We start from the raw sequence: 27,067 nt of genomic DNA, 5'->3' as shown, positions 1-27,067 counted from the left end.
CAAAACAGAAAAGATCAAAACGGGAAGATAAACTGTGTACATGGATTGAAAGATTCACTATTGTTAAGATATCAATTCTCTCCAAATCTACATACTCAGTGCAATTCCAATCAAAACTCTTGAAGGATATTTTGTAGATAACGACAAGCTGATTCTAAAACTTATATGGAAAGGCAAAATAGGTAGAACAGCCAAACAACTGTGAAAAAGAAAACCAAGCCTGGAGCACTCCTACTAGCTGATCTCAAAATGTACTCTACAGCGACAATAACGAAGACAGTATGGCATGGGTGAGCAGAGCGATCCCCAGATCAATGGAACAGAACAGCGAGTCCAGAAACAGACTCACAAATGCGGTCAACTGATTTTTGACAAAAGCGCAAAGGCAATTCAACGGAGAATGGTTAGTCTTTTCAAGAGACAGTTTTCAATAAACAGAATACCTGGACATCCACACGCCAAAAAACGCACCTCCGTCAAAATGGATCACAGACCTAAACGGAAAATGTCAAACTATAAAACTTTCAGGAGAAAATCTTTGTGAGCTTGGGTTAGGCAAAGATTTCTTAGCTATGATACCAAAAGCACTACCCATGAAAGAAGCAAATCTTAAGTTAGACTTCATCTAAATTTAAGCTCTATAAAAGACACTGTTAAAATAAAAAGACAAGCCACACACTAGAAAATATTTGCAAATCACCTAATTGGCAAAGGATTTGTATCCAGAATATGTGAAGAAATCTCAAACTCAATAAGAAAACAAACAACCCAATTAAAAAATGGGCAAACAATTTGAACAGACACTTCACAAGGAAGATAAACAAATGACAAATAAGCACAGGAAAAAATGCTCCGCATCATTAGTCATTAGAGAAATGCAAATTAAAGCCAAAACGAGATAAAAGGACTGATGATACCAAATGTTGATGAGGACACAGAACCACCAGAAATCTCATACACTGCTGGTGAGCCGCAAAATGGTCCAGCCACTTTGGAAAACAGTCTGGCAGCTTCTTAGAAAGTTAACAAACACAGTAAGACCCAGCAGCCTCATGCCTATGTGTTTACCTAAGTCAAATAAAAACTTATGTCCAAAACTTGTACATGAATATTTATAGCAGTTTTATTGCCCAAAACTGGCAACAACCCAAATATCCCTGAAGTGGGGAGCGGATAAATGGTGGCACTTTTGTATAATGAGAGGCTACTGAGCGATTAAAAGGAACAAACTACTGATAAATCAACAACATGGATGAACCTCAGACACGTGCTGAATGAAAGAAGCCAGACTCAAAAGGCACAAGTCCATTTATACGACATTCTGGAGAAGACACAATGACAGAGCTAGAGGACAGACCAGTGGTGGCCAGGGATAACAGGCAGGGGGAAGGCCTGACTATGAAAGAGGAGCATAAAGTAACTTTTCTGGAGGGTGATGGAACTGTTCTATCTCTTGACTGTGGTGGCTGCGTGACTATATGTATTTATCAAATCTCAGAGGACAAGAGTGAATTTTGCTGTATGTAAATTAAAAATTAATTAAAAATATTACAGAAAGATATTTACTAGGACGAAGTTCCCAAATGTTCTTGGTTCACAATGTCCTTAATCTTAGCAATTTCTTCACTGTACTCCTAGACCAAAAGAAATACCCATCAATTTAGGAGCTTTAAAAAACCCTAGGTTCACTGAGGTATAATTGACATACAATTAATTGTACATTTTAAAGTGTATAATGCAATACATTTAACATAGGCAGAGATCTGTGAAATCATCATATAATCAAGATAACGGACATATTCATCATCTCCAAAAGTTTTTTAGTTGACTTTTGGGAAAAACCCATACATCTAAAGTGGCTGGCTGCAGGTGAGGATGTGTATAGGCAGAACTGGGGAGGGTGGAGTAAGGAAAAGGATTAACTTTTACTTCCTCTTTTGTATTCATTTTACTTATTCTAAAATAAGCATGCATTTCTTTTACAATGTAAAAATATCAAACAGAACAAAGGGAAATTCTCTCAAAATGATAAGAGGAAATCAAGAAATGGCTCGCTGATATTTAAAGTAAAATCACTCTCTGGACTTCAAAAAGCACTTTATGTTTTAATCTTCTTTTGGCTTATCGCTGAGGTCAGCGCTTCTTTAACGTGTTACAGTGACTTTGAAACAATAACTAAGCAGAAAAGGGGATGCATAATTTAAATCGTCACTTGAAAGAAATCTGTAGACTATTTAAAGCTTCATTGATTAAAGTACTACACCCTGTAATTCAAAGTATTCTTTCCTCTCCCATTTCCAAACTCTCTTCATCCTCACAACAAGTAATACTTTCCAGAACACACTGCGAATATCGACACAAAAATAGGAGGAGGAGCACGTCCAACGCCAATCCTCAGTGAAGCGTAAGACAATCATCCCGGGGATCTGGGCATGAAACCTCCCCCAAGGACCTGAGAAAAACTCCCTTGCCCTTAATGAAAAACGCTGACTTGAATCCTAAGCATAAAAGAAAAGAAAACTTGTAAGGTACCATCTAGTCCTGTGCAAGCACTATGGATTAAATAATGGGACGAACGAATTTTCCCTGAAAACTCAACATGGGTCCTGATAAGAACAGGACTGCTATTATACTACATACAGAGAGCTTTTTTTTTAAACGAAAACATATTATTATTGATTTTTGATGAGGAGGAATGTGGTACATGATGATTAAATTTTTAAAAAGTGACAAATGTAGTGAAAGGCGAAAATCTGCACATTCGCACCATCCAAAGGCCGCTACCATGAACAGTTTGCACTACATTCCTCCAGAACACAGTCTCCCAGACAAGAGAGGGCGGACTGTGCAAGGACAGATGCTGTACCTCACTCACTGTCGCCTACTTACTAATCCGGCACAGCAGACGTGGGCAATTGTAGAGAGGTCCACTTTGATACGAAGGACCTCTGAACCATCCAACTCGTTCTACCGTCGATCCAGCCAATGCTTTCTCTGATCTTCAGGTTATATTCATCTGTGACTACTAAGACTGGTTTTAATGCCCTTGTCTATGCAGAAAAGTCCATACTGAATGAATAGGTACTGAGCTTAGGAAAAGTCACTGTGCTAAATTTAGTGGAAGAAATGCGAGAGCATGACACATTTTCCTCTCAGGGAATTTATGACCCGGGGAAGTTAGACAGAGTTGTCCCAGGTGTTCTAAGAGGGCTTTCATCTGAGAGGGGGCAGTGCAGAAGGGTGATTGAGACAGTGATTCTTAAGCTTCTGGCATGCTTCAGAACGACCCAGAGATGACGGGAAAACAGAGAGCGCTGTGACTCAAGAAGCAACATTTCTAACGAGCTCCAGGGGGTGCCGAGGCTGCAGCCTTCGAGTAGCTCTCTTTCAGAAGAGTGGTTCTCAAACTCTTTGGTCTAGGATCCATTTAAAAATTAGGCTCCGAAAAGCTTTTGTTTATGCGAGTTATATCTATTGATATTGATTGTATTAGAAATAAATACAGAGCAATTTTTAAAAATCAAGTTATTAAAAAGCAAACCTTTACTATTTATTATTTATTATAGTTAGACAAGTTAGGCACGTCTTGCACTTTGAATAGCTCTCTGGGCCATGAACAATTTTGTAACATCTTTTATTGGTCATTTGGAAAATACTGGCTCACTGAATTATAAATCAGTCCAGTGGGGTCTCATTTCATCAAGAGTATTAAAGACCCCATTTGTTCATATCTGATCTCAGTGGGAGAGCCTGTGGCACCTGAAAGCCGAAGCTGGTAATAACTGATACAAATTTTCCAAAATTCAAATTTTCGCCTGAAAGCTTGAATTTTATCATTGACAACAAACACTATCAGTTATTTTTCTTGAAGTAACATTCTCATTTTATCTGTTTTTTTTTGAGAAAACGTTTGCTAAATATTCAAGTCTGAATAACCACTTTGCCAGTCATTCTTCAAGTAAAAATGGTGCTCCGTGAAAAAAGTGGCTTCGCTATTACTTGATTTTGCTATCAGTGTTTTGACTATAAGAAAAATGCCAATGCCTGAAAAACAGATTAACCAGGTAATTTAATTGAAAAAACAGATGGCTGGTTATATTTAAAATATGACTGAAATTAAGAGATAATGGAGTTGATGTAATTTGGGCCTGAGACTCTTGATGCCAGGAGTTTCCCCCCGAGTATTGCTTCTCTTCACTCTCATCTCCTTGAACCTAAGTTTTTTTAATCTGGAAAATAAAAGGGTGAGGCTAGATGATCTGTAAGGTTCTGTTAAATTCCAGGTCTAAAGTCTATGATGTAAAAAAATACACAGCACACATGAAAAGATGCTCCCCATCATTAGTCATGAGGGAAATGCAAATCAAACCCCCAGTGAGATCCCATTTCATACCCACTAGGATGGGTTTCATCAAAAAGACAGATGATAACACGTGTTGAGAGACGGGAACCCCCGTATACTGCTGGAGGGAATGTAAAATGGTGCAGATGCTTTGGAAAAGTCTGATCATTTCTTCAAAATGTTAAACACCAAGTTAACATGTGACCTAGTCGATCCACTCCTAGATAAAGACTCAAGAGAAATGAAAACATATGTGCACAAAAGCTTGTACGTGAATGCTCACAGCATCACTATTCCTAACTGCCAAGTAGCAGAAATAACTCAAATGTCCATCAACGGATGAATGGATAAATACAATGTGGTATATATCCATATAAGGGAATATTACGTAGCAATAAACAGCACTGATACAGGCTACAACATGCATGAACCTTGAAAACATCATGCTAAGTGAAAGAAGGCCACATGTTGTATAATCCCATTTATATGAAATGTGCAGGTTAGGAAGACAAGAGAGACAGAAAGCAGATGAGCGGCTGCCAGGGGCTGGGGATGGGAGTTAGGGAGGAATGGCAGTGACTGTTAGTGGGGATAGAATTTCTTTTAACGGGATGAAAATGTTATAAAATTAGATGCGACGATAGCTGCACAATCCTGTGACTATATAAAAACCAGTGAATTGTACATTTTAGACGTGTGAATTCTCTGGTATGTGAATTCTCTCCATAAATCTGTTAGGAAGCCATATAGCAGCCCAGTCTAATCGGCAATATATTCAAAAGCAGCATAAGGAGTACGATATCCACAGAGCTTCGGATTCCTCAAAGTGGAAATTAATGTCTTTAAAAATTCTATGACAAAACAAAACTAAATATACACACACAAAAAAATAAACAACAGGCAATAGGACAAGCGAGCCGGCTGAGCACTGCTTCCGTGGTCAGCACACCAGGGGGCACCCGAATGGACACCAAAGGGCCCACATCCTTCCACCTGCCACGCTTGGTCCAGGTATGGCCTGTGTGGAGGCCTTCTACTGGTTGCTCGAATCTTGCATCCTGTCCACTGCTGAGGGTCAGAAACCTCTGCCAAGTACCTCCCCATCATACTTTTCTTCTTTCCTTATACCTTTCATCAGCGCCCTCTGTCTATAAAACAAAGCAACAGCAGCAAATAACACCAAAATCCCTCTCTGTCCCTCGCCCTCAGTCCACCCCCGAAGCTCTGGACAAATGAGAGATCAGGGAAAGGCTGCGCTCTCTCCTGCACTTGCTCTGGTCAGAGTAGGGAGGAAAGAGTGAACCATCCTCTGCCCGCTCGGGGACACGGGCAAGCACCTCACGGCACAGATCTGCACGGGACACTTACTGCATCGTGCACAGGGTCTCCCTCTGCACCTTCTTCCCACCACACAGGCATATGGCAGTCTTGCACTCTATCCACTTGCCCCTTCACTTTCCTTCACTGCGTTACCATAATCTAGGAGGATACAGTGTTGGGTGGCTGACTTTATGCCTGTCCCCTATGAAAAGGAAAGCTTTGGGAGGGCAGACGTCTTCTTGTTCACTACTCTATTTCCTCACCGGAACACGTGCCCGGCCTGGAGAGGATGCTCAGTAACTGTCTGCTAAGTGCTTTAGAGGGCAAATTGCCCAATGCTCTGAAGACTGGCTTGAATTTCAGGGTGCAGAACAAAGTTAAGGCAGCAGGAAAAGAATCTAGTTAGGATACAATTATAACAGGGAGAGGAGAAGTAATGACTATTTAATCCTAAAAAACATCGAAAGGGCTTTAAGTATCCTAAGTGGTTCTGGTAATGCACACGGGTACTGTGAAAGGCAAATGAGAGACTGCCTCAAGCAGGCGGGCCCACACTTGGTTCAAGGGGCGCATCTGACCCAAACCAGGCCAAGTGAAGCCTCAGTCTTTGCAGACTCTTCCGTCTTGGGTTAAGAGTGGGGCTCAGAGACCGCTGACACTTAAAATAAATGGGGAAAATGCAATATTAAATACATGGTGTAGGGGGAAATTTTATTTATTTTTTAAAGATTTTATTTTTCCTTTTTCTCCCCAAAGCCCTGCGGTACACAGTTGTATATTTTAGTTGTGGGTCTCTCTAGTTGTGGCACGTGGGATGCTGCCTCAGCATGGCCTGATGAATGGTGCCATGTCCGCACCCAGGGTCCAAACTGATGAAACCCTGGGCCACCGAAGTGAAGCGTGAGAACTCAACCACTCAGCCACGGGGCCGGCCCCACAAATGATTTTTCAATGATTTTAGAAGAAAGTAAAGTTATAGCCTTACCCTGCACCGTAAAGAAAAAAAGTTCTGGGAGGATTATAAAATGTACTGTAAACAACAGAATCATGAAAGTATTAGGAGAAAATATTAGAGATTTTTCTTTGTGATTTTGGGGTTTGAGAGGGCTTCTAAAATAATTGAGTTGAAATTAAGGAAAGAAAAAAAGATAGTCTTCAATTTTCCTTAGTCTGAATGAGTAAGGTTTTTGAGTATTTACTGCTCAGTTTATGTGCCTATGACTACCCTTCAGGTGTGAGTCTGGGGAGGGAACCCACAAGGCTCTCGCATTGCTAGGCTGGCCACATGCTGGGAAATTCTGAACTTTAAGAGTTAGCAACAATAAACTAAAACAATCAGGCTGATCTCAACTTCTGACACAACAGATTGTGAACTACAAAAAAACACATTATTTTCATCTTCTTTTTCCAAAGCAAACATCCTAAAGTAAGAAATAAATAGGAGCCAGCCCGGTGGTGCAGTGGTTAAGTTCACACACTCTGCTTCAGTGGCCCAGGGTTCGTCAGTTCAGATCCTGGGCATGGACCTACGCACCGCTTGTCAAGCCATGCTGTGACAGGCGTCCCACATATAAAGTAGACGAAGATGGGCACGGATGTTAGCTCAGGGCCAGTCTTCCTCAGCAAAAAGAGGAGGATTGGCAGCGGATGTTAGCTCAGGGCTAATCTTCCTCAAAAAGAAATTCTGGTCAACAAGCCTAGTCAAATCTGAAACTTACAGGTTTGGGGCAAAAAAAATCAGTAATTTAAGAAGGAGTTAAAAATTAGGATTTAGAATTTTATATTAAGCAACAAGGTCTCCCTAATAATTAGGGAGCAGAAATGATTTCAAAGTTGGACAAAATATCAACGATTCAAAAACACTCAACAGAAAATTGGAGTTCAGTGTTAGACAGTAAGAGTTTTAGTAATGGCTTGCATGAAATGTTTCCACATGTACCAACTGAGGTCACAGTGGGATCCTGAAAAGGACCTGGAAACAGGCTGCAAAGTATGAGACCACAGAGGACTGAGACTTGGGGCTGAATGAAACCAACGACGAGCTAACTGAAGGGTGACAGAGGCCGTCTCAGCCAACTGGGCTGAACTGTGCTGACAGTGCCATCGACAGTGGAGGCTGTCTCAGCCAATCAGGGCGGGCTGTCCTGACGCCAGCTTGGTCCTCCCATTATTTTAATTCTGCCCCATCATTAGAATTTTCCTGCACACATACGGACATGTTTACTTCTAAATCATATATGGCACTATTACATTAATGTTAAATATGTTTAAAAAAAGGGGAAAGAGGATGAGATAATAAATGCAAATAAAAGTTCTGGCACATCTATGCCACAGGGTAGGTGTGAGGATTAAAGAGTTAACACACCTAGGGCACTTCGGCTGGTCCCTAGAAGGCACCCAATTTCCCTTACCATTATCATCATTATCATCCAAGATACATTACAAAGATTGGCACTCTCATAGCACAAGTACAAATTCTTGAAGGAGGATGTTTTCGTGGGAAGTGTTGTGTTAGGCTCAAACGTCTCGGCTCGTTCTAAGAATATCGGAGGCCTGTTTGCCACTCAGTGTTGGGACACGCTGGTTCAAGTGCAGTCACTTACCATATGGACTACTTCTGGGTATATAGGCTCTGTGATCACGTTCCGATTATGGGTGATATATTCTACCATTTCACTTAAAGCAGCTCGTTTTACTTCCTTCCACTTTAGGTCACTCAGTGGATCAGAAACAAAGTCAAAGAGGACACAACACTGACGTAACTTCTGGATAAAAAGCTTCTCTTGATCAGCAGGAGGAACATCTGAAAAGCAGAAAGCAAAGTATATTGATCGCAAAGATGTTTAACCCAAAATTACTGTCAAACACTTTTAAGCCTTCCACTATTTTTATTTTGAATTAATAGAGCTTCGAGAAAAAAGAGATGGGGCAGGGGTGAACAGAGGTTAAACATTTCAAAATAAACAAAACAAGAGCTAGTGACTGCTCAGATCATATATTTCATGTAACAAAGTTTCTATACTTTTTAACTCTTTGAAACCATGTCGAGAGTACTGTTCAAAGTAAGTTCCCTCTAAAAGCGTTCATTCAATAAATATTATCTGAGCGCCAATTATCACATGCCAGCACTGTGAGGCGCAAGGGGACAAGAGGCCAACCACAGGTACCAGTCTGGGGTCAGGGGCACGGACACACACCCGGGACAACTGTGGACTGTAGGTACAGGCAAGGCAAGAAAAGGCCACAGGGAAGGGTGCTCTCAGGTCTGCTATTGCTCTAAGTCCAGGGGAAGGCCACGGCGGCTGCCCACTGGATAGCTGGCAAAGCCAGAGCAAGTGGCCTGAGTCCGAAGCTTGTCAAAAAGAGTTGCTATAAACACAGTCAAGAGTAACCACCCTGGTGCTCCACAGAGCACATTTCGTTCCTCACTGTGGGCTACAGCCAACACGCATCACATGTGAAGACTGACGACATTCATGACAGCAGCAGTATGGGAACAGTGCACACAGTAACAACAATCACGATTCCTTAGTGAGTGCGCACCTGGGCCGGGTACCATATTAAAAGCTTTATACATATTTACCTATTTTTTTCATGTAATCTTTACAATGACACAACAGAGCTTAAGAAACAGGTCTAGAGGGTGATTGTAGGGGTGGAAAGTGACGGAGCTCTGAACGACTTTCCAGTACTCTGTGAAGTCTGGAAAACTTCTATCTGCCAGTGTGAGCCTGATAGCTTCCCTGCGGTGAAGATGAGATCAGTGGTGCTATTAACGTATGAGATGTATCGACAGATATACTCAAACGTGTCCAAGGTTTACAAAACGCCTCAAAACATTTGCATAACTGAGTGAACCAGTATTTTCCAAGTGATCAATAAATGGTGTAAAATATCATTCACGGGCAAAAGAGACATTCAAAGCACAAGACAGTTCACTGGATTTTAATGTAATAAAATGTAGAGACAACTTATTGCTATGGTTTCAGGTTGACATTGCAGATTCCTTTAAGAAACTACTCGTTTGTTAAGTTTTGGTGTAACATTAAAGAAAACGTCCACAATGCTCCGAAAAGGCTATTAAATTACTCCTTTTCCCAACTACACATTTTCCTACACTTTAACCAAAACACATGGCAGCAGACTGAGTGCAGAAGTAGACAGGAGAATCCAGCTAGCTCCTGTTAAGCCAGACAAAAGAGATTTGCAAAAATATAAAACAATGCTGCTAACTTTGTTTTTGAAAATATGGCTGTTTTCATAAAAATGTTATTTCTGTTAACATGCCATAAGCTTATTACTTTTAATTAATTAATAAAAACATACTTAAAATTTTCTTCTGGTTTAATTTCAAATATGGTCAATATCAGTAGCTAAATCCACATAAACAAAACCTCTTAGGTGTCCTACATAATTTTAGGAGCGTGAAGTGGTCCTGAGACAAAAGCGCCTGGGACTCACTGCCCCATCCCAGTGTGTGCCTGCACCCCAGTGTGTGCCTGCACCGCAGGGTGTGCCTCGGTGGCCTAGGGTTTTCCTGCTCTCACCTGCTCGTGCTCACCCACCTCTCTTCACGCCATCCTCCCCGCTCCTCTTTTCCTTTCCTGCCCCTAACTGTCCACCTCCTGTTCAGGGTCCTTCTACAAGGCCTTTCCTTACTTCCTCGTTGGAGAAGATGTATTCCTCCCAGCCAGTCCTCCAGCACTTCCCATCGCCTAAACGATTACCTACCTCGCTTACACTTCTTCCTCCCCAGCTGCTGCTTTGTGAGGGCTGGTGCCAGGTGACCACATTTTCTGGTTCCCTGGATCCCCTAATGCCCAACACGGGGCCTTGCATACAGCAGGCACTCAGACATAACCACCTGAATCGACCCATTTCGTGGGAATCTTCAGTGCCCCTAGTTCCTGTACTGCATGCGGAGGAAGCACACAGCAGGGCGATGGGATTAGGGCATACCGCCTAGAGGATACTTAGGAGACCAGGGAAACCAAAATTTGACGCATAAACATTCTGAGTACTGGGTCACTGTTTAACCACTTTAAATGAGTAACACTTGTTACAACGTTTGGGGTGTTTGACATTCAAATATCCAGGCTTTTTTTTTTTTTTTAATTTTTTTTTTTTAAAGATTGGCACCTGAGCTAACAACTGTTGCCAATCTTTTTCTTTTTTTTCTGCTTTTTCTCCCCAAATCCCCCCAGTACATAGTTGTATATTTTAGTTGTGGGTCCTTCCAGTTGTGGCATGTGGGATGCTGCCTCAGCATGGCTTGATGAGCGGTGCCATGTCCATACCCAGGATCCGAACCGGCGAAACCCTGGGCCGCCGAAGCGGAGCATGCTAACTCAACCACTTGGCCACAGGGCCGGCCCACAACTTCATTTTTTGAATTACCTCCTTGCCTGCCTTCAGTCCTCATTCAATTGTACACCTTTGTTCATCCTCCAGTTTGCCAGGATCACCTTCAATGAGTTCATTTTGTAGTCACAGCTTGTATATTTAGAACCTTCTGGCATTCTTATGTTCTTGGCACTGTAGAGAACTAAGAAGCCTGCATTTACCCCCAACTCAGGACGTCCTCACAGCGTGCCTTCTCAGAAGTGGCCAGGCGAGCCCTGTAGGAACACTTCCTCTGTGAACCCTTATAAGGACAGTACCAGGCAGCACTGGTACACCCATGTGGAGATGAGGAAGCAGACACGGGGAGCTCAAACGCCTTGCCCATGGCCACAATGCCAGTAAGTGGCAGAGCACAGATATGACAGTGTAACATACTCTAAAACAAGGGCAGTGAGACTCAAAAGGATGTTGGGATCATTCAGGGTGGCGTCAAAGAAGGCTTATATACATCAAAAGTTCCTGAAAACATCATTCACTTTTTAAACGCAGTACACTAACTGCCATTCAGAACACAGACTCAGTTGTCACTAAAACACTAAAACAAATCTATTACAATTAAGAAGGAGGAGCAGAGTAAAATCTTTTTTTCATAAAATCTCTATCTAAAAGTTTTCTAAAAGGCAAGAAAAATCTCAACTTTCTGGAAATCACGTCAATTCTTCCAGGGTTCCAAACAGCTAAGGTGTTACTGTACTATTTTCATTTAAAGTTTACAAAAACATTTGTGATTATAGTCTAATGGGCTCTCTTTATTTTTTAAAATCTCATTTGGCTATTTTTACAATTTCATTGTTTGGAAAAAAAACCATATTATAACAATCAAATTGAGTACAATAAAATATTGCATCCTCAGCTCCTATCATATATTTCCATATTTTTCTGAATGTAAGTTGATTTAGCTTCTTATTGGTCAGCTTCTTTTAAAAAATCTTTATTTTCTGCTGTATTAATAGGACTGCGCCACTGGGAGATAAGAATGAGTGGAGGTGGTGGAAGAATGTGCTTTATATCTTTATGTATTCTGACTTCATTTTACAGTAAATAGGAGTTATTTTTGTAAAAAATACTGAGTAAATTTACAAAATATTGTTAAAAAAAAGTCTTTAAAAACTATTGTTAGCATCGCTAATCTTGAAAGAAAAAAGGGTATGACAGAATATAACTCGTACTTGATTTTAGTCTTCTGATTGTCCACATAACATGAACGAAATGTTAAAACTAACTAGGACGGACACTGTCGGTATATCACGTCAGTGTTTGGCATTCAAGACTGCCTGAGTCTTAAGTAAAAAACCATGACCCTGGATTTGACCTAAATCTTACAATTACTTCTACGAAGCAGAATAAAAAAAAAGAATAATGGATTTTGAATTCTGCCCCTGAATGACAGTGGCTTACTTTAATTTTAAATTGTATACAAACTAATAACATCGACACACTTGTTTCAGAACATATTAATAAGCAGTCTTGATCCAAACAGAGAGTATCAACTAAATAGCATGACACAAGACAGCAGTAGCCTGTCGGTGTTGCCAGGACCCCAGTGACAGGCTCTTTACCTAGAAAGGGGTGTAAAAGGACACCTGCCCAGGAAAGGTCCCATGACACCACCAAAAGTCCAACACTATGTTGAAATTGCTGATCTCAGAGAAAGAAGAACATAAAAAAGGCTATCACTATTTTGGCTGGAAACTATTCTTACTATCAATTAATATTTCCTTTTATTATTTTTTTAAGTTAAGAATGATAACATTCCTCTACACAAATATTACAAGCACCTTATGTTTGTAGAAATCTTTTCAGGCCCCTCCTCAGTATTTTCATTGATCTGTTATTGTGAACTTGGGATACTTTCCAATTATTTCAAGGTAAATCTTTAATGACACCAGGAGCAAAATATAGGGACATACTCATGTGAAATCTGTAGTAGGGAAGACTGGAGAAGACATTGACCCATGGCATCTGAAATAACAAAGAAGGTGGAGATAAGAATGTATTATTCTTTTAAAAATATATTTACTAAAGGGAAGCCTGTAATGAATCATTGACAAATACAGATGTTTAATGAAGGTCACTGTTAGAGTAGGGCGGCAGCACCCATTTCGGGCTTTGCACATGTTCCTGGTCCCCACAGTGAGGGAGCGGGGGCCTTCTTACGCCAGCGGCACCAGGGCAAGCTGTAAGGAACAGACTCTTTCCACTGACCCCTGACCTCGAAAGCTGGGGCGAGCCCCGGGGGTTACCCAAATGGTGACAGTGTAGCATCTACTTATATTTTCTTCTTCTACAAAGAATAAAAAAGTGAGATGTACTAATATTTAATATACAAACTGACATGCACTGGAGGCGTGTGCTTGAGACAGCTCTGCTGCCAGGTACGTGCCATCAGGAGTCTGGAGGCCACTGCGAGGCAATGAGAAGCCATTGCAGGCTTTTATCAGTGAGTCCTAAATGGCTTATCATATCACAGCAACCTCACAGGTGCTTCAAGCAAATGTGTGCCCCAGTTATAGATGGGACTGATAGATGTGACAGACTATGTTTTAATCACCAAGTCACAGGATATAAGGCTGAATTACTAAATTGTCACTGTATGTGAAGAGGCATCATGTGAAGTCTGTGGATAGAAAAATGATTGAAAAAAAAAAAGCCAAGCCCACTCCTACATGACAAGTCTTGGTGGCGAAAAGAAACACTCCAAGATACAATAAAGGACCAACTTCCTGCATGACAGCTGAGAAAGACAGCAGAACCTGGCCTTTCTGGTACACAGAGGATGGCTTTTTCCAGATAACCATGACCCCACTGAAACAGAGGCAGAGCTGCCAAAACTGCAAGCCTAGAGCACGTCAGCTCCAGAGATGCCCCATGCTCACGAGGGTGGGAACTGCTTCCCACTCATGTAACATTACTCATGTAATATTCGCTAAGCCGCCAAAGCAGCCTGACTTTCAAGGAGAGACCAGGGTAGGGTAACCACACCACCTCTCTGAGTGTTCATGCCAGCTTCTTAAAGGCACTGTGCGCGGCCCCATAGGGTCTATGAAAACATGCAAGTCGTGAGCCCCCAGACGAGATATGATACAAAGCGGAAATGGACGAGCAAGCTCTCCAAAAGGAAAGAGCTAGAGCTTCACCTTTGGCATCAGTTTGTCTTTCTAATATATTTATTCTTAGTACAAAGCAAGTAGGAATAAAGTCACATCCAGTTATTAACAACTTGGAGTAAATTTGGGATTCTTCATTAATATGTATTAAATTCCCCTTAGCTTTATTTCCCATGTGAAGAAATTTAGCAGATGGCAAGTTTCTCCCACTAAGAAAACAAAAGTTCAGCAATATTATTTTGCTCTTGGGAGAGAAAATCCATGCACCAGTTTTGGAAATGACCATTTCCCCTGCTGCTTCCTGTGCCTCCTCTGTCCTGGCTCAAATGTCTGCAGATGCTGAGCACTTTTCTGTGGCTCTGTCGCCCTCACTGCACCAGAACCCTGGAGGCGGAGTGCCCAGAGCCTTACAATCAGACTGAAGATCTGTCAGACGAGGTTTCCTCAGCTTGTTCTGATGCAGGTCTTGAGTACTGGCGGCCCTTTAGAGCGCCCATTTCAATCCGGGAGAGTGGAAGTCTTTGCAATGTTGAGTCTTCCAACCCAGGAACACCGACTCTCTCTCTAATTACTCAAGTTTTCCTTAAATGTCTTTCAATAAAGTTTTATAATTTTGTCTTAAAAATGTGTCATGTCATTTTTTAGATTTACTCTTAGGTATTTGTTATGTTCTGATGCTACTGTTAAAGGTATCTTTAAAAAGATTTAATTTTCTAACTGCTGCTGTGATATAGAAAAAATGATTCTGAGTATTACTTTTGTATCCAGCTACCTTGCCTAACTATTATTAATTCTATTAACATCTGTGTAAATCCCTTTGGTTTTCTGTGTATACCATCCTTTCACCTGCAACTACTGACACTGTTCTTTTGCTCGGCTGAGCGACGCGGCAAGGATGTGGCAAGAGCGGCGCCTTCATCCCTTCCCATCTCAGGGGGGAGCTCTCACTGGTTCACCAGCGGATTTGATGCCTGGGCTAGGACTCCGTAGCTAAGCTAACATTTATCAGACTAAGGAACCGACCTATGGATCTGTACTGTCCCAATCCAGCTCCCAACAGAGATTCTCGTGGAACTGGATAAGCGGCTTCAAAATGTACATGGAAATGCAAAGGGTCTACACTAAACAAGACCCCAGTGGAGAAGGACAACAGAGTGGGGGACTCCCTGGTCCAGAAATCTAGTCTTACTGTAAAGCTTCACTAACGAAAACAGCCAAGCCCTGAACTGCCACAGAGAACAGAGTCCAGGACAAGCCTGAGCATACACGAATACTTGATTTATGACAGAACTGGACTGCAGGATATTGAAGAAGGGTCAGTCCTTAAGTATATGGCACTTGGACAATTATGTACAGAGGGACATGAAGAATGGAAGAAAGGAAGGAAGGAGAAAAAAAGAAAAGAAATTGGATCACATTATGTAAAAAATAAGCTCCTGGTGGGTTACCAACTTAAATCTGAAAGACAAAACTTTAATGCTTTTAGAAAATAATACAGAAGAATATCTCATGTAGAGAAAGGAGAAGGACTTAAGATACAAGAAACAGTACTTATTAAAAGACTGATAAACTGAACTATATAAAATCAATGATTTTTCTTCAAGACATCACCAAGAATGAAAAGACAAGCCAGAGAGTAGGGGAACTATCTGAATACATATCGACAACGGACCCATGTCCAGAATATACAAATACTTCCAATAAATCAGTAAGAAAAATCCAGAGTACCAAGAGAAAAATAGGCAAAAGTCTTAACCAGGCACTTCCCAAAATATACCGAAATGACTAATCATATATGAAACAACTGTCACCCATTAATAACGAGAGAAATGCAAATTGAAACCACAACGAGGTGCCATTAGACACTCAACAGGTCTGCAAACATTAAATAGTCTGATGACAGAACTATGGGAGGAGGTATGAGGAGCTGCAGTTCTCACACACTGCTGAGCGGGGCTGCAGGTCCAGCAAGATCAAGTGCAGTGGCACACAAAGATGCCCGTGAGCTGGGAACTGTGCTCCTGGGCACATGACCCAATGAAATTCATGCATGCGTGCACCACAACATACGTAAAAGAATGTTCACAGCAGCACTAACAGCCTACACTGGAAACAACCCAGATGTCCAGCATTAGTGGGTATTATACAATATCCCAACTACGGCCTGAATGAAATACAGCTATACACAATATGGATAAATTTTACAAAATCCTGTTGAGTGACGGGGGTGAGAAAAAAAGGACTTATTTAGTATGATTTCAATTACATCAACTATAGAACCAGCGTCCCTAAAACCTGCACGGACCTACAAGGGCTTTCTCGGGTGCCTGGTTGGGGTGGTAGTTACATGAGCATTCATTTTAAATTTATAATTATCCATTATAATTTATAATTATTTGTTATACTCTGTATGTGTTTTATAGGCTTCTGTATGTGAGTTATATTTCAAGTTAAAAAGGCTACAGAATACACGCATATGGCAAAAAACCCCTCAAAAGCACACAAGAACACACAGTGAGATACGAGTCTCCTTCCTCCACACGCATCCTCTGCCTCCACCTCTCCCCACAAAGGCAGCCGCTGTGGCCAGTTCCTGTGTCCCCAGAGCGCAGCATGGGCACACTCCAGGCACATGTGGACATAAACGGCTGTAGGTGAACCAACACTGACAACCTCCCAACTAACCTCGCTCGACTTGGGACTGAAAGACACACACACCCCCATCCCAACACATCTCCTACTGTTCCTCTACATAATGTTTATGTTGAAGAATTTAAGCTCTGATACCTTTTTTTAAATTGAAAAATTTCCCAGTCAAGATGAAGTCCTAAGTGAGCTCTAATTTTTTTCTATTTGTATAAAGTTTCTCTCTCTCTCCCTCTCTCAAAGAAAAGATCAACAATTATGATCCCAAATGTATAAGATGAAAAGTGTGGTATGACTTGTTTATAGATCTAAAGCATCCTATGTGAAACAATTGAGACGTGGAAGCTGAGTTCTCAGAGTAGGCCCCACCCCTGACAATGTAGCCTGTATCATAAGGAATTAATGTAAAAATTTTCCAACACACACACGCCAGGCATTGTACTAGGCACTAATGAGATAAATTAAAACATGATGCTTGATCTAAAAGAAAAACAAACACTATGACTGTGAGATGGGAGAAGTGCTATGAACGAGCCACGTGAGGTGCGACGGGGCCCTGGGGTTTGGGGATGGGGATGTGGCTCAGGGAAGGGCTTCCTGGAGGGCACTCGAGCTTGGCCTTGAAGGGCAGGCAGGAGCCACGTCAGTTCGGGAGGCTGAGGCCTGCGGTGCAGGGACCGAGGCCACGTCAGCAGGGAAGGTCATAGGTGCCCACTCTTCAAATCAGAGGGCCATGAAGTTACAGGACACATTAAATAGGGGGCATTTTCCTGGAAAATCAGTTTTCCTCAAAAAGAACGTTAAATGAGGACAATATACTGATTACATTTTACAAACCCTAAGCTAATCCCAGTGGATTCTTAATCCTAAATTTTCACAGAGGACGGATTTTGTCTCGTTCACCATTTTATCCTGAGTATCTAAAACTGGCCGAGTGCACAGTGGGACCTCAAACATTTGTTGAATGAACAAACCAATCGGAAGAAAACAAATTCAGGTAATTTAACTGACAGGTACCATAATTTAAAACATATTTATATTAAAATAAGGACACGTGTATCAGAGTAGAATGCAAAGTCTACATAAACTTCAGATAAAATCAAGTTCTTCAAAGAAATTCCCTCTAATAGGCATTTCAACACTCTGGACTCGCAGAGGTACTCCGATGGGAAAACCTGACAAGTACTGTGAGGAGACGGGTTTGAACTGTAGACGGTTTTTAAGACGAGCAACACAACGGGATCTGGGGATAAGAAAGGTCTCTTCAGAAGTGATGCAGAGCAATTGAAATTAAGATGCCAGAAGCTCTACTTCCAAAGACAAGACTGCAGTCTATGAACTAAACCCTGTTTTCTCCTGAGGGGGCACGACACCTACGCTCTGGCTCCTCAGGGGCCTGGCCTGGATCGTTTTTGGTGACAATGATCCCTTACTCTACTCCAAACCTTTAAACTAGAAAGCACAATAAACATAACGGAACGGAATGTTCACTGCTGTGTAGATGAAGCGACAGGGCTGATTAACTTCTACCCTGACCCTTGGCACTGACGTAATTTCAAAACTGAGTTAATCTTCTCAAACTGTTCCTACCTTGGTTGATGATTTTCAAAGTTAAAATAAATTTTTCCCAATGTAAAAAGGTAGGTATCCCATTTTATCCAGTCTAAGATACAGGTTTTCCATATTAACATCCCCCAAATCCAACTGTATCTTTCTCGTGATGGTTGCTTTCTCTTTCTTTCTTGGTAATCCTTAGAAAATGGTGCGCCTACAATCAGCAGTGTCTTAGATTTGATGGGACGCGGCGGTTGGGCTTCACCGTTCAGACACACTGTGCTCTGCTCGGGTTTCTCAGAGGACGCTACTTCATTCAAACACAGCCCACGTGCCCCCTCCACGCTCTGCCTATGCCACCTGACACAAAGGAGCTGAAGCGACCACCTGGTGTTGGGAAGCAGACAGGACTCAAGAACACCGTCACTATCCTACGAGTGTTCACTGGTTTAAGAAGGCTGAGTGCTGTCCACAGCAACTCTCCTTGGGTTGGTGGGTTCCAAGAGACACGATGACGACTGACGGAGAGGCAGCAGCGTTCCTTCCCGTCCTTAGTATCCCGACAGCCACCTCCCAGTCCTGGGGGAATCCCAGCACTCGGGCAGAATGAAAGCGCTGCCTGCCAAACTAACCTGGATATAAACTTGGCACCGAAGACTGGCTGGCTGCGTCTATCTTGACACTTTCGATTTAGAGACAACCTCTGGCTCGAAATCCCTCATGAATGTTCCCTTTTCACATCCCAGTTCTGCAGTTCCAGCTTTATTCTACACATTCACCAAGCTTACATCCTCCTTCCTGAAGGAGACGAGCTGCTCAGCCCAGGACCAAGGCTGGGGACCGGCGGATCTTGTGTAAACCCCACTGCCAGTGGTTTCCCCACAAACCTGAGGCGCGCCTCCGCGGTGTTTGCGGTTCTCCCTCCCTATCATTTTTTCTGCATTTGCATACACAGAATGGAGGGATAATCACTTTCTTCACATCTTCCCACCACTGACCCCCAGCTCCCCATCCGCTTCTCATGAAATTACAGTATAATTTTATAAGGCAGACATTTTCATTTCAAAAAGCTGTGGCTGGAACCAAGGTCCAGTTCATTCAAGCTCTTTGTGGAGAAGTGGCTGCCTCTATCAGGAACTGGGTGGGAAAGGCGGTGGGGTGAGGACAGCCCGAAGGAGTGCGCTCAGACTGAGATAAGATGCAGGCCAGGAGAGCCTGGCTTCCTCAGAAAAGCTCTTAATTAAGGCAAGTGAATTTTTCAGTGAAGGAAGTCACAAGAAAGAAACGAACTGATTTCTAGTCTAGACTCAGCCATAATAAGAACATGGTGAAGTCGTGACGTCACTCCAAGCCTCAGGTTCTGTAAACTCTAACACCTCTTGCAGACAGACATGTACACTCCGGAATGTGTCCCTCCTGGTACAGGTGATATGTAAGAGGAACTCAAGAGATGTTAGCTGAATTTGAAGCTTGGCGTTTCTATAGGGAAAGATGAAGAAAAGTCAAACTCCTAGGAAGAAAGACATAAATTTAAAATAGAATGATCTGTTGAGACATGGTATATTTCTTGCTTAAGAACTCAGGTCTAGAATGCCTTGTGGGGAACCAAGGTAGAACATTCACCATTAGTACCAATTAGCAAATGTTCAACCCCTCTGGTTCTATCACTCTGGCCACATCACTTCACCTCGCACTTAGACTAGCATTTCTGATGAAATAGTAAATACTAGTGCTGCACCTGGTGACCAACAGCTCATTCACCTAAAGCACAAGGGCAGGTGTCATTTCAGAAAAAGTAACTGCTTTTATTATATTTCACAAGTAAGAGAGTGCCAAAGGAAGATTCCAGAATTTTTACTGTTTACCAGCAGCCAGAAGAGTGTAGAGTTGCGAGAAGGATATACCGAAAATATACACATTTTTTTTTCAGTTTTTATTTTATGTTCTCTACTTTCTTTCTCTGTGTCTCAAATAGAAATGAGTGGTTCTTTCTGGACACAGCTCTCTCGTGATGAATTCTGGGCTCCTCACACAGGATGTCTGGCCCAGAGTTGCAGCAGGAAGGATCGATGAAGGACACAATCAAATAAGCCTCGAGGGCCTGTATGCCAGGACCTGCAGAGAGTGCCCTGGGAATGGGGCCCTAGAGTGACACAGGCACCACAACACATATGGGGAACCACGAAATCAGGGACCGTGTGTGTGTGTGTGTGTGTGTGTGTGTGTGTGTGTGTGTGCGCGCGCGTGCGTGCGCGTGCACCCTTGGTGGGGGGGTGAAGCAGATAAATACCAGTGCTGGAGCCCACTAGGCCCCCCTCCTGGGAGCTGCCAACCTTCTCATCTCCACACATGCCCACCACCCTGCCCCTCTAGGATTAGTATAATTAGTGTTAATGTTTCCTCATGCTGGGTTCCAGTCTTCATCTTATCCGGCCAGCAACTAATCCCTAAGAGGCCAACAGTATTAAAGACAGCAGCCAATAAAGATGAATGACAGCTCCTCCTATCTCCAAGGGCCCAGTGGCATGCATGGCAGGGAGTGGCCTATGCCCTCCTGGGGACAAGACAAGCCTCCCGTGGGGGCTTTCTGGCTGGCTCTGACATGGAACTGTAATCGAGCTGCTGTTTGGGGAGGAATGCAGAGGCGAGGAGGGGGCACAGCATCCTCCACCTCCACCACACCCCCAACAAACAACAGGCACGCAACATGTGTCACATATAAACTAATGATGTCGACAAGGACAAAACTGCAGGTGTTCATAATCAATGATGTCCACAGTCCTGTGCAGGTGCATCTCCCATGGGACAGACATTCTTCTTGGACATGGTGCTTCTCAGGCCGGGCCAACGGGATACCCAGCGTGGAGGGACAAGAAAGAATCCTGAAGCATAAATTAAATGGAAAACTTCTGCACTGCTTAAGCCTGGCACTTTACTGTCTCAAATAATACATAAATTATAAAGAGAAGGATTTTAACTCAGAGCTTGGATACCATAAGACAGAAAAACTAGACAGCTGCTGTGGTAGGAAGACGGGCCTGCAGCAGGTCTGTCCACCTGTGCCTGCCAGGTGTGACCAGGCACGGGCCTGGTCCCATATCCATGAAACTGGAGGGCAATCCTGAGCTGCCAGGCAACGCTACGTGCACGCCCATGCCCACATTCCCTCAGATGTGGGCCCCTTTCTGCGAGTGGCAGGGGTAATTAGTGGTGACACACGGCTCGACAACACGTCCTTCCCCCACATCCCTCATCATAAGGGATGTCATGGCTGAGGTAGCGAGTCTGGGTGGGTCCTCGGACGGAGCACACAGTTGAAGGTCAAAACCAGGCTCGTAGCCCACTCCCAGTTCTTCTGGAAACTCTCCAGTCGTGGCTCACGAACCCAGTAAAGCAAACCACTAAGTGAGGTAACCGATCTGGAGCACATCAGCTCCCCGCCTTTCTCTTTTAAAGGGAGGCAAGCGTGCACCGAGAAATTCTGGCCATGGACTACACGCACCATCCGCCCAATCACATCACACGCCCTCAATCGCGCACAACTGTAATACATTTAGTGCGTTATCCAAGGAGTTGACTAAAAGGTTCATTTCGCCCTTGGAGAAGGATATGCTATCTAAATATTCGATGTTTTTATTATTAGTTAAACCAAGAAACACTCTAGTGTTTGGAGGTGTGTTGAAAGACATTTACCTAATCCTTTTCTACATATTTCATCCCAAATAGCACAGGAAACTGAGATTATGCTTCAAGTCATCTATGTACATACTTCCATTCCATTCCTATTTTCTTGATGCAGCAGGGTTTGGCAAGGAGGACAATCTGCCGGTATAATGAGGGCTCTGGTGGGGACCTGGGGACAGCAAGAGGAGAGGCACACACAAGAAGTTCCGTGGGGGAGCTGCAGCCTCAGCCGTCTCTGAGGCAGGGCAGGCGCAGGATGAGACAGGATAAGCGTGCTCCTCCTTCAAGACTAAGCCTGAGCAGGCCGTGGGGACAGCACGATACAGCCTTTGGTTGGGCTCAGGGCTCTGCCCCATGGCCTGGTCTGCTGCCCCAGATGGCCTCAAAGGGTCCCCCCTCAAAAGGCCCTTCCCTCCCTCGCCTCCCAGGAACTCTCCTCTCAACTGTCTCTACATTTGAAGTCAGAAGGACTGTATGAGAAGAGACCACCACATTAATGCACCCACCAGTGGAGGCACCTGTCTGGACAGAGAGCATTTGTGGGGCCCAGGGCCTGGGGCAGGGCACGGCCCAAAGATGAGCCAGCTTCCACGTTCTCCAATGTTGGAGCCATAGAAGAATTTGGCGACCTGAGCTAGTGCAGTTCAGAAACCTCCATATCTAGTCCTCTAAATTCTAGGTTTCCATACAAAGTACTTTCAAAGATTTGTTCTTTGTGGTCCAAGTTTTATAGTTAAATCGAAACAACTTATGCTCATGGCACTTTGAGGTCATCACTAGATGCAGCTGTCCCCTCGTTTCCAACTGTGAACCCTTCACTTACCAATATTTATGAAGCCCCCAGACACAAGGCCACAGCAGGACAAGGACATTAAAGAACTCAGCGGAAAGCGGGAACACGGGGGCTGGAGTCCCAGCTCCACCTGTCATCACCTTAGTGACCTCGGGCAGGAGGCTTTCTCTTTTTGGGAGAAAGCCCAAAAGGAAAAGCTCTTCTCTTTTCCTCAACTGGAAAATGAGGATGACTACCTGGTGGGGTTGTTGTGAACTAACAGGTGTGGTGTGCTTAGACTAGCGCCTGAAACAGAGCATGTCCTCAGTAAACGTTCCTTGTTTTCGTTTTTTGTTAACCACAGGCAGTGCCTTGTTGGCTTCTCTCTCTCAATCTTGTTTATGCTTCTATCCCTCAAAAATGTCCATTACGGAAGCAACGTTCTGCATCCTCTCCAGGCATTTCCAAGCAGGCCACTAATGCACTGCACTCAGCAACTAAATTTGTACTGAACAAAAGGCGGCATCTCAATCCGACCGCGTCTGGTTGCGCATAACACAATTACGTGGATGTGCTGGCAAACAGCACAGCGACCGCACTGCCCTGTTCTGGTTCTTAGAACAGTGCCGTGCCCTGAAAGAGGCTCAACGAACCCCAAATCCAATTACGGCACGTGTGCCTGCCAGGTCACGGAGCAGCCAATCTCTCCGACGAGTTCACGGACGTTTTAGTACTATCAATTTATGGCATAACTAGATTTGAACGGGAAAATATCCTTAAAGTTTGATAGGTTTATAAAGGATTATGGTGGCGCTTGTTTCTTTTGTCAGGGTGCTGGAAGCTCACATGGCTAAGAAGATAAATAAAATTGGAAAGCGGCTAGCAGACGAGGGCAGCAGGAGACCGCCGTGAACCAGTTGTGACCAGCTGCTTGACATTTCTGGGCCTCCGTTTCCACATCTGAGAAATAAGGTTCCTTCTGGCTCTACAGGACCGTGAGAGTGCTTCTCTCACAGCCTAGCGTGCTTGCAGCAATTCCTCAAGAGGGGAGGAGATGAAAATACTATAGGGTCTCAGGACAGAAATGGGGGAGGAACAGTGTGGTTATTCTTTTTAATCCAGTCGAGGAACTTATTAAGCGAGTACCACAGGGAGGAACACAGAAAAAGCCAAGGGCTTAAACCTCTATGTGAAATCTTTCTCTCTGTGGACAGTTGACCATTGGTCTTTAAATGCAACTTGAACGTGGTATTCAACTGCTAACATACAATGTATTAGCATGTATTACATATTTTTGAAGATCTTTTTCAGAAAAATGATACACGCTTACTGTAAAATAAAAAAAATCCAAACAACATAAGAAAGGAATACTCAGAGAAGCACTGTTGGCATTTTGATGTACATCTTCCTAAGTGGGGGAGGGTGTCTCTGTGCACAAGTGTGCCGAATCATATAATGAGCTACTGAAAATTGTGCTTCACGTGGTCCTGTTTTTCACTTTAAGCCTATGTCAAGAACAGCCCATAGATCAATAAATAGACCAACATCACTTTTAATTGTTTGGAACTTGACTGTACATGTGTGCTATAATTTAATAAGTAAAACTCAATTTTCATGGTGTTCTTTATTTAAAAATATAACATTATACATAATGCTTTAATTTATGATTACAGAGGAAGATGGAACACATTTATGTGTTCTACTCCCTTCTAAAACCTCACTAAAAAAAGCAGTGAATTTTGTAAAGGGCTTATACCTTCAAAGCAACGAGACTGCCGGGCTGGCGAGCAGGTGGAGGGAGGCAGGCCAGACAGCCTGGGAGAGAGGGATGATGGCAGGGCAGTGGTGCGGCCCTGGGACGGTGGAAAAGCAACCTGGGGTGTGCCTGTGAAGCTCCAAAGGCCCTGCTGGTAAGGATGGTCACAGCACCATGAAGCAGGGGTGCAGAGGACTGCTGGAAAGGTACCGAATAGCTGTTCTCTGAGGACCCCTTTGCTCCCTGTAAGTACAAAATGACGGATCTCTCCTCTGGAAAGCCGAGCAAGCGTTGGCTTCCAACCACCAGGGACTTTGCTTCTGGAAATGGCAGAGTAGGTAGCAGCCAACCTCCCACTGAAGCACAAGAAAAGCTTGAGAAAATAGTTTAAAAAAAACCCAAAACTGGGGGCCACCCTGCTGGCACAGTGGTTAAGTTCACGTGCTCCACTTCAGTGGCCCGGGGTTCATGGGTTCCGATCCCAGGAGCGGACCTGCACACTACTCACCAAACCATGCTGTGGCAGCATCTCACAGATGAAATAGAGGAAGACAGGCACAGATGTTGGCTCAGGGACAATCTTTCTCAAGGAAAAAGAGGAAGATTGGCAATAGATGTGAGCTCAGGGCTAATCTTCCTCACCAAAAAACAAACAAACAAAAGCTGTTTGAAGGCAGCAAGGAACTTACAGAACAGTGAGGGATCAAGAAGAAAGACAACAGAAATCCAAAGAGATGAGCCCTGCATCTAGGGTCTCCCTTCCCTTCGAGAAGACAGGAATAGCCTCCTGGGAGGACCGAGGCAAAAAGAAACTCAGGGCCCTGAGGTGAGGAGGAGCTGGTAAGACCTCCATGTTCACTGGTCATAAACACAGACATGAGAGAAACAACAGAGCAAATGTGGCAAGACGTTGACAAATGGGTGAAACTTGATAAAGAAAATTCTTTACATCATTCTTCAACTTTCTATAAATTTGAAATTATTTAAAAAAATTAAAAACAAACCACAAATCGGGAATGGAAGTTGAATTTTACCAAATGCCATCTTCAGATTTATTGAGATGCTCCCACTTATTTTCCTTTGACCTCTGAATATTTCCTGTACACTGTGATTTCTCTCCTCCTTCACCAGGGAAGCTGGGGGCCCCGCCGCCCACCCCACTTCCAAAACCAGCTCTTGGGTTTCTTTTTTTTTCCCTTCAGTTTCCTAACTCATTCATTTCTGCTCTGTCTTCATAAAATACAGTAATTATTTAATTCATTTTGGTCCTTTTCTATCTTTTCAAGTGTTTAAATAATTTCTTTTCATTCTTATTTAATAACTATGTTTACACATTAACTCTGTAAGCCGTCGCCTTATTTCATTCATTCATTCACTGGAGACCTCTGTGGTTCAGAACATGAGAGCACCGCCTGAGTCAGACAGCCTGGGCTCCAATCTCTGTCCTCCTCCTCACCGGCTGTCAGTTTCCGGGCAGTGTGCGAAGCCTGTGCTTTGTCTCCCCAGTAGCACAAGGGGGACGCTGACAGTACCTCCTTCAAGGGTGAACGGAGGAGTAACTGAGACGACAGATGTAAAAGGCTGGCAACGGTCCTTGCAACATAGGTATCATTATTAAGTTCATTCGACAATATTGTTCAAAGTCTCCTGCGTGCCAGGCAGCGCTCCTGACTTTGAGGATGAACTTTCTGCAGGACAGGTAAGGTCTCTGCTTTCAGGGAGGTTCCACTCAAGTGGGGAAACAAGCAAGTCAAAACAAAACCCAACAAGCCAACAAACAAAACCACTTTAGGAAAGAAACCCTCGTGATGGGGTACCCTCGTGATGGGGTACGGGCTGGAGTCCTGGCTATGGAAAGGACACCGGGCTGAACCGTGAACAGAAGGAGCCACTGGCAGGGTGGGGGCCCAGGTGGCAGTGCCAGCTGGTGCCGTGCCAGAAGCGACACCCCTCTGCCTGAGGAGGCCTGGTTTCTACCTCTGCATTTATTCCTATTTTTATTGTATTATGATGAGAGAATATGGTTTCCACTTATTTCAACTTTCTGGAAATCACAGAGATTTTCTCTGTGAACTGTATTATACGTTAAATCGAAAACTTCATGAGCACTGTTCTCTGAAGCCTCTCCTGGCTCATCGTGCTAACTTGCAGCCACCACCTGACCTGCGCCGGGCCGGGGAGTCCTATCAGTTCTGTCCTACTGGCCCTCTAGCTCTTGACGTTAAACCATCGGGCCACACCCATTCACGGCAGGTCGACCGTCCCAGCGAGATGAAGCAACCCTGCCTCACTGAATCTTTGCCTGGAATTCAGCTTTGCCCACTATCAACATCACGACCTCCGCTTTTCTTTTGTAACTGCCTAACATAGCTTTACTCTCTATTTCTTCTTATTTATTACCAATCTCATTTTAGGATTTAAAGCTCAAGTTAGAAGAACCATGTTTGTTTGTTATATACAGTAGTGTATATAAAAGGGTAAAG

The 27,067-nt window shown here is 43.4% G+C and overlaps 1 protein-coding gene across 6 annotated transcripts in view; it reads right to left on the bottom strand.

The window, feature by feature from the left end:
- Positions 1–27,067, bottom strand: part of PPP2R5C (protein phosphatase 2 regulatory subunit B'gamma) — a 139,069-nt gene that overhangs the window by 44,669 nt on the left and 67,333 nt on the right. For all 6 annotated transcript variants that reach the window (XM_046647710.1, XM_046647711.1, XM_046647715.1 and 3 more), the window contains one exon: positions 8,266–8,465. In XM_046647710.1, the coding sequence (XP_046503666.1) occupies positions 8,266–8,465 (200 nt within the window). The remainder of the gene's footprint in view (positions 1–8,265; positions 8,466–27,067) is intronic.

The sequence above is a fragment of the Equus quagga genome, chromosome 20, assembly GCF_021613505.1.
Source record: "Equus quagga isolate Etosha38 chromosome 20, UCLA_HA_Equagga_1.0, whole genome shotgun sequence".
NCBI lineage: Eukaryota > Metazoa > Chordata > Mammalia > Perissodactyla > Equidae > Equus > Equus quagga.
Note: the sequence above shows the minus strand (reverse complement) of the source record. Positions and strands in the feature narration are given on the sequence as shown.